Source organism: Protobothrops mucrosquamatus, unplaced genomic scaffold, assembly GCF_001527695.2.
Source record: "Protobothrops mucrosquamatus isolate PMUCROS unplaced genomic scaffold, P.Mucros_1.0 scaffold680, whole genome shotgun sequence".
Classification (NCBI taxonomy): Eukaryota; Metazoa; Chordata; class Lepidosauria; order Squamata; family Viperidae; genus Protobothrops; species Protobothrops mucrosquamatus.
The window spans coordinates 50,085-59,127 of NW_015386967.1; the positions used below are offsets into that span (position 1 = coordinate 50,085).

The 9,043-nt window shown below is 37.0% G+C and overlaps 1 protein-coding gene across 1 annotated transcript in view; it reads left to right on the forward strand.

The window, feature by feature from the left end:
* Positions 1-9,043, forward strand: part of FREM1 (FRAS1 related extracellular matrix 1) — a 78,703-nt gene that overhangs the window by 37,378 nt on the left and 32,282 nt on the right. The window contains exons 21-23 of the mRNA XM_029284522.1: positions 2,740-2,885; positions 4,122-4,313; positions 4,656-4,920. Coding sequence (XP_029140355.1) covers positions 2,740-2,885; positions 4,122-4,313; positions 4,656-4,920 — 603 coding nt within the window. The remainder of the gene's footprint in view (positions 1-2,739; positions 2,886-4,121; positions 4,314-4,655; positions 4,921-9,043) is intronic.

The window sequence follows — 9,043 nt, forward strand, 5'->3', positions numbered from 1 at the left end:
CAGTCCCCTAATCATCTTTGTTGCTCTTCTCTGTACTCTTTCTAGAGTCTCAGCATCTTTTTTACATCGTGGTGACCAAAACTGGATGCAGTATTCCAAGTGTGGCCTTACCAAGGCATTGTAAAGTGGTATTAATACTTCACGTGATCTTGATTCTATCCCTCTGTTAATGCAGCCCAGCACTGAGTTGGCTTTTTTGACAGCTGCAGCACACTGCTGGCTCATATTTAAGTGATTGTCCACTAGGACTCCGAGATCCCTCTCACAGTTACTACAATTGAGCAAGGTGGCTGTCCAGTCTTTTCTTAAAAACCTCTAATGATGAAGCACCCACAACTTCAGAAGGCAAGCTGTTCCACTGGTCAATTGTTCTCGCTGTTAGGAAATTTCTCCTTAATTCCAGATTGCTTCTCTTCTTGATTAGTTTCCATCCATTGTTTCTTATCTTGCCGTCTGGTGCTCTGGAGAATACGTTGACCCCCCTCTTCTTTGTGGCAACCCCTCATTAATTTTATAATATTAGGTTTCTCAAATGGTGCTCAGAAGATGCATGACAAACACTACAATGCAATATTTGTGATGTTGAGCATGAAGTACCAACCTCATCATTAATAGAGAGGTATGAAGTGATGAACTTTTATTTGACAATCTAAATGCTGGTGCTGCAGGCTTCAGTTGCTGGTTTGCAGGGGTTTTTTGTGTCTATGGGACTGCTAGTCTAGGTGCATCTGTCTATGAGCACAGTTTTGAGCCATTCTTCTAGTACATTTGATGGAGCTTTAAAAAAAATAGTCTTTTCCTTCCCCCAAACAAATAACTGAAGCAGAAACGGGGGGCTTACCCTCTCCATCATTCATTTGATGGAGATCATCCATGGTAAATGTCATAATCCGATTTTATCGGATGATCTACCTCTTTATGATTGCAGGCCAAAAACAACACTGTGCCAAGCAAGCTTCAGCCTTGGGGAAAATCCCATTGGAAAAGCTGTAGCTAATGCATTCCTGTCTTAATGTAATAGAGTCTTAAAGGTGCAGACCCTTAGCAACATGTGGCAAGACATGGGAAATTCTGTAGCTCCTTGAAGACTAATTAGCGTAGGATACATATGCTTTTTTTCTTAGACAACAGATGCAGAAGGCTATTCAAGCTCATGAGCACTAAAATGTCCTATTCGGTTTATAATATGTATGGGACTTCCATCTTCCTTCTGGCCTCTCTCCTGGTCTTTTAACAGCAAACTAAAGCACAGAAAACAGTAATTTAAAAAAATCTTCCCAGTATTTATCTCCATCTCTGAGCAATTTCATCAATTTTGTTTCTGTCTTGGGTACAGAGAAAAACAGTGCCAATGCTGCAGTCCTATTGACATGCTAGCTCACTTGCTAACGTGGTTGCAGTTTTGCACTTGATTAGCTTGACTTGAAGGGGATGGAAGCACTTTGTGAACAGGTTTGCCACCATCAACCTTTTCCGAAGCTTTTTCAAACTAGAGCTAGAAAATAATCAGTGCTCCTAGCAGGCAAAATGTATGGATTTGTTTTCAAAATTAAGCCTTTTCAAATTCACAGAAGTACTTGTGACCCATAAGTACACAAATATGTTTATTTTTTTTATACCATGTGGCAGCACTTAATCAAATTAATTGAATGAGAAATGCACCCATCTCCATTGTGACTGAGTCCAAGCCACCTCCTCTTGTCTTTTGTTTTGTCTGTCCCAGCATCATGGCCTTTTCCAGAGAGCTGGTTCATCACAAAATTTGTCCAAAGCACAATAATTTGATCTGTTTATATACTCTGTGTGTGTGTATATGTAAGTATTTCTGTATACCACTCCCTACAAATATAGTCAGTATACAAAGAATAAAGAAATCTATAGAATTGAAACACAAAAAGATAAACTAATCAGAAAAAAAGAAAAAATCATACAATGTCCATTTATTATTCATTCATTCATTCATTTATTTAGTGTATAGCATATCATACATGGACTGTCAATATAAATTATCATACATTGTTATGAACATTTACATTATTCAGGCAAAACTAATTTAACCCTCAAGCTTACCACTAAATCTAGACTATATAAAAGCATAGTGTTTCATTTTTTTTCATTTTTAGAACAAGAAGAGTTCTCATCTTTTTTTCCATTTACATAAGATTTCCTCCTTGCCGTGCAATAGATCTACTAGAGCTAAATCATTTCATGAAATGACAAATTCCATGTTTTAGGAGCATAGTTAAACATCACATGTGCATTTTTGGTTATTACATTTTCCTTAAAAATTATATTAAAGTCTACTCTGATTTCAAACCAAAATATATGAATTAAAGTATCCTAAAATTTCTTATACAGCTGGGGCAAAAAATAAATCTCACATCCTATCTGTTTAAAATATTATTTGAGCAGTCCACTAGATACGAAACAATACTTTCTAATTAATTTCATTCTTAAATCATAAGAACTATGTTTTACTTTAAATAGATTGAAGTGATAATTTCAGAAAAGGGTTTAGTATGCTTCTATTTGTCTTCATAAAATTTTGTGAATCAGTTCATAATTTAAAATCTCAATACATATCATTGAACCACAATACCACCACGGAGCCTTCTCTACTTACACTGAAATTTTGTGCACATAGATATGTATTCTTTTGAGTCTTTTGAGTCTTGAACATTTCAGTGATTATTTTCATTTTAAACACACTTCCAAAGAATCTTTGTTTCTCTGTTGCAGAAAGGGTAAGATAGAGGTGAATATGGGGGAAGCACAGATAATTTCTAGTGCTGTTTTGTCAGCTGAAGATAAAGATACTCCTCGGGAACAAATTTATTATCTATTTGATAGAGTTCCAGAAAATGGACATCTTCAGCTCAAGGTTAGTTTTTACTTTTCAACAAAAGCAAATCAAGTGTTGGAAAAAGAGATTCAGGTCTTCACTAAGAATGGGAGAGAGTGTAATCCTTCTGTTTCTTAAATATCTGTCATGGGACTGAAATACACTGCAGCGACTGATACAATTTACAGTTTATTTTTGAAATAATCCATTGAAGGGTTCCCTGTTTATATTGGAAACGTGAGCATGAGATAATTTTGAAAATCCATCACAGCTTTAACATTTTTTTTAATGATCAAAATGCTTCTAATGTTGAATCTGAACAATGTTATACACTGCCAAGGAATATGGCAGGTTTTCTCAACCATAACTATTCTAAGAGTTTCAGTTCAAAAATTCAGGGGCGGCTCTAACCTGGAGCCACTTCAGCCTAGGAGACACAGCAGTTGTAGAGACACAGTACAAGCTTGGTAGCTGCTGTATATAGAAAGCAAATATAAGACACCCCGATTTAATTAGGGAGAAGTGAGAAGAAAAGCAAAGAAAATTTGGCAGCCAATGATATTACAGTTCCACCTCGACTTGTACCTTATTTCTTTTTATGTTATTCCAGTTACCTGCCTGCAGATGTGCACAGGATGGGGTCATCATCCCTTTGTATACCTTTGAAACAAATATTGTTTTTTAAAAGAAGAAATTTGCCCTTTTCTGCCTTCCAAGACCTTAGCAGAAGTAGAGATTATAGTTTACCCCTCCACCCTTGGCACTTATCACAGTCTTTCCTCAGCTTCACAAGTTGATTTTACATAACCTAGTTTTCCAAGGTTCATACAGTAATCCCGTAGTCAGTTTCACAATGCTTATTGAATTGTACAGCATATTTAGCAGGCATGTCTGATTAGTTATGTCCTACAAATAAAGTTCTTAGTGCTGCCACTATGATACAAATGGTAGTCACTGGTGTATAAAAGCTAGACCTGCATAAAGCAGTCAGGAAAAAAGTGGATTTTTGAGAAATTTTGGTAGCCAGGGGATGAGCGTGTGTTTTGTGTGTTGGCTGACTTGTTGATGGGATGAGTGCCAAGCCAAAGAAGACTGGAGTTTGTTTTAGAGCTTGTGTTCAGTAGTAAAATCTTTTTAACAACTGCATCAATAATATAATACCAGAGTTACTAGGAGATGGACAGCATATAATGTTAATAATAATACTCTAATATTGATGATGGTGATAATATCTCACATAGTATCTCAAAGTCATGATTCAATTTTCCGTCCTAGGTAGATCATGATTGGGTGACACTGTACAAAGGGATGAAATGCACCCAGGAGAATATAGACATAAACACTGTGAGGTATATACACACTGGAGCTCTTGGATCAAACAAGGAAGACAGCTTCTCCTTTCATCTTTGGGATGGAAGCAACAGATCTCCAGAAGTGGTTTTTCCTGTTGCTGTTAAGGATGTGGAAAAGGGTAATTTTATTTTAGATCTTCACATAGTATATACAGTATTGACCTGGATGTAGAGGGTGGGAGTTGAAGTGTAGTACATCTGGATGCTCCCCTGTGGGGAAAACTAATACATATGCATGTGCAATAAAACACTATCCTGATTGAGGAGGAGAGAGAGGATGTTGTCCAAGATATCTAGAAAGCATCAAATTGGGATAGGCCTGTGCATATGAATGTGTGGCCGAATATAGCAAATTGTATGCCCTGGTGAGCGGGTGATAAAAATTGTAACCTGAATTCATGATATTGAGAAAGGCTGATACAAAATATTTGATAATGGTCCATATTTAAAATGTCTTATAGGAAACATTGCACTGTTTATGAGACCCCTCACTGTGTTGATGGGTGACAAAGGCCTCCTGATGACTGATGTCCTCCTTGCAGTTGATGGTACCAAGAAGCCAGAGGAGCTACACTATGTGATTACTTCCCCACCACAGTATGGACAGATAGAATATGTCAGCTATCCTGGAATTCCCATTACAAGTTTCAGCCAAATGGATATAGCAGGGCAGAAGGTCTGCTATGTCCACAGTAATAAAGCATCTTCCTCTAGAGATACATTCAGGTAAGCAGAGAAGAGTCTTGCTTTATATAAAATGTATTTAATTAGGCAGTATAAATGGTTGAGCAACAGAGGAAATTCAGATCCAGGTTGCAAAAATCCCGACAACCGTTCAATAGCAGCAGAGTATGAGTTTTCTGTATCTCTTTGCTGTCATCTGTTAATCATCCAAATTAGGACTAGTTCATCTTTACATAGCCATAGACAAAGCAATATGTTGGACTAGCAATGCAGTGCCTTCCAAATATTTTAGACCACATCTCCCATAATTCTTTGACATAAACTCTGACAGCTGTGTTTCATAGGAGTCTGGAGTCCAATACTGGAACAAAGTGATGCTTAAGAATCATATAAGCTGCTGCTGAATGCTCTTGGTCCTATACTTCATAGGCAGTTCTCCAAATATAGAATTCAGCTATTAAAGCCTCATTTCTGCACCATGCCAGTTGCTCTTACTGGTGACGTATTTCTGAGCTCAGTTTAAAATATTGCTTTCTCGGGAGGCAGCACCACCAGTCTGAATTTGGAAATTAAGCAGATATTGTAGGCTAAACAGGGAAGCTGCAAGCATCCTGGAAGATGATAATGGGAAACCACTTCCATACTGCTGGCAAAGAAAATACATGAAAATACCCTTTATATTACTATGAGTTAAGTTTAACTAGAAAGAGACTTTGCATTGGGGGGGGGGGAATCTTTACAGCCTTAATCTTCAAAGGCTTAAAAGGCTTGGCGCTGAGTTACTTGACCTTCTTTCACTCATATCGCTTTAAATTCATAATCCAAAGCCCCACTTGTATCTCCATCTCTGTAAATTGGCAGTCATAGGATAACAACTATAATCCTATACCTGTTGTACTGATTATCACTTTATCGTGTGTGTTTGCATATTTGATTTCATCAAAACGTTGACAGTCATGGTGGGATTGGTGTCAGTTCATCACAAAAGGCCTGAATCTTGCACTGCAATGGCATAATCAGATTGTCCTCTTTGAATTCCCCTGTGGCTGGCCCAATCCTTTGAGTTTTTTACAAAAACCTTGAAATCACATTATTGTTGATTACAGGTAGTCCTCAACTTACAACAGTTCATTTAATGACCATTCGAAGTGACAACAGCACTGAAAAAAGTGACTTACGACCATTGTAGCATCCCCATGGTTATGTGAATAAAATTTGGATACTGGGCACCTGACTCATATTTATGACGGTTGCAGTGTCCCAGGATCATGTCTACGACCTGACAAGCAAAGTCAATGGAGAAACTAGATTCACTTAACCGCATTACTAATTTAACAACTGCAGTGATTCACTTAACAAATGTGGCAAGAAAAGTCATAAAATGGGGCAAAATTCACTTAACAAGTTTCTTACTTAACAAGATAAACTTTGGGCTCAATTGTGGTCGTAAGTCAAGAACTACCTGTACTTTTTCTTAAAAGTTTTATTCAGCTATTAAGTGGAGGGTTTTTTTTAGCTTAGGATTGAACTAACCATTTAAAGTTGTTTCAATTTTACAGCTGCCTTTTATTGGTTATTCATTCTGAGGTTAATTTAATTGTGATGTTCCCTTGTTGTCATTGGTGTAAGCTTCATGGTGTAAGCTTCATGCTATCCTTGAAGCCAGTCTATACACTAATTATATTTAAATGAATAAAAATTAGCTCCAAGTGTTAAATAATCCATGAAATAAGCTGTTGAGGGCAAGTTAAACGCACAAATGTTCAAATGTAAATCAAACATGAGTGTAAATAACTTTTAAATATATACTTTGAAAGTTTAAAGCTGGGGAAATATTTCTTTGGAACATTCTTTTTTCCCTCTATTCTTGCTTCTTATTATTTGCATTCTTCTAATAAGCATTCCCAGTATTCATCAGCATTCTTGGCCACACCTATATACCTTAAGTCTGGGTTTTCCTGAGCCAAGACATTGCATATTTCCTATAGGTCTCTCTTCCTGTGAGTTTTAAGAACAGCTTCTACTTTCTTCTCTACTCTGATAATATGTAAAGAGGGTAAGACTCTGCTAGCTTCTTATAAGCGCCATTAGGAAAGGAAGGTGACATAAATATAGAAAAGGAATAAAATTGCTCAAACAAAAGAAGACCGTTTAACTTCAGTTTAGTTCAATTGTCAGTATTTGCCATGTGCTGGTGGCAGTGAGGAAGATAATTATCCTTCCTTTTCGCCAAGGATTCAAGTTGCTGTCCCGGAACAAATCTATGAGATTGGTTCTGCTGATAGCAAGTAACCACCTCACAGCTCCCAGTAGGGTTCCATGGTTGCAGATGGTCTTGAACCTTCATTCATCAGTTCCAGTCCTACACCATAACCCAGGGGTCTTCAAACTGGCCCTTTTATGACTCGTGGACTTCAACTCCCAGAATTCCTCAGCCAGTGTGCCTGGCTGAGGAATCCTGGGAGTTGAAGTCCACGAGTCATAAAAGGGCCATGTTTGAAGACCCCTGTCATAACCACATACCAGTTTGGTTCTCTCACTGAAGTCTGCAGTGTTTCTCAACCTTAGCAGCTTGAAAATTATGGACTTCAATTCCCAGAATTCCCCAGACTGTGTGATATATGAAAAAAAAGTAGGCAAATGTATTTGAGCATAAGTTTACCTTGCAGATGCAAGCGTTAGCTCAGTGTTTACCACCAGAAGAAAAATTGGAATAAAAAAGTGTAAAATTCAAAATGTTTGAACAATGAAATGTTACGAGGAAATGACATCCTGTGTTTCAGGGGTATATTGGAGCATGCATAACCTGCAGTAATGGATGGGGGGAAAAGGCAACATAATGTTATTTGCAGATTGAAAAATCTAAATTATATGCTCAGGGTTTGTCAAAACATACTTTATTTAAGATTGTTCGATAGTTTTCAAAGACTGAGATTGAAATATTAATTGATTATTAACATATCAATCAGGTGTAGGTTTTGTGGTTAAAGCAGAATTGACCCTTGTTAAATACTGTTGCATCTTAATTCAGGTGATGCAATTAAGATGACATTTCTCAAATGCTAAAATTGTTTTTACATTGTTGTGAGACATATTCTCATTAACATGTTCTAAAATATTCTAATATATTTGCAGTTGTGTATCTCATTGCCTAGCTGATTAAAAAGCATGGCAGCTAATTAATAAAACAAATCTGTATCTATTAACACTTTGGTATAAGTTTGTTCTTCTCAATTTTGATTTTTATCTTTTTCATTAATTGGTAAACCTGATCTTATCCATATTCAAAATGCCAATTAAATACCTCCCCATTTAATTGAAATGGTAAATATTACATTTGTTTGCTTGAATACAGAAATGGGTTCCATACTGACCACAGATATGGACAGATATAGGCATATAGTTAAATCGTAGTGACATCATGTAGATTATATGCCTAGTGTATTAAAATCCAGGCCAGTTTAATTTTAACAAGACAATTTTAAAGAAAAGAAGATATACATTCCATTTTAATCACTGTAAATGATGTTCCTGCCTGCTAGAATTTGGCGAGGTATTTGGTTATACGGTGAAATATAAATACCGCAATGGATTATTAAAAACTAAAACATCAAGAGCTGGTGATATTTAATTAAATGGGGGGATTAAATGATCAGATTTTTACCGTCCGTTAAGGCACTTTATTCCATCATAAACTTACAGCATTGTCTGTTGCTGCTGGCCTGGAAGAAGGATTTGGCAATGCTTGTTTAGGACAGATGACTTCAAGTGATTAGCAATCTGACATCAGATGCTGGCAGCAGGATGCTAAAAGAACATGCTAATGTCCTCCATTTTGACACGGTGGATCAGTTTTGTAATGAGCTGGCACTATCACTCCATTTTTCTGTTGTAAATACCACGGCAGATGGCAAGTTCTGTAGCCAACTCAATTGCCATGAACTCCAAAAGCATGATAATGGTGAAATCAGACCATGCAACTTGCCTTCCCAACTAAGCTGGAGAGTTATTTTTCCTAAATTTCATCAGAATTATGAGAAGGTTGGTTGTTCCCTATTCCAGGGGGAAACACGGAGAAGACTCAGCATGAAATAAACAACATGTGGTAGATAGGAACCCAGCACATCCTTCAAAACTAACAACCTTGTTGTCTCGAAGAACCTAG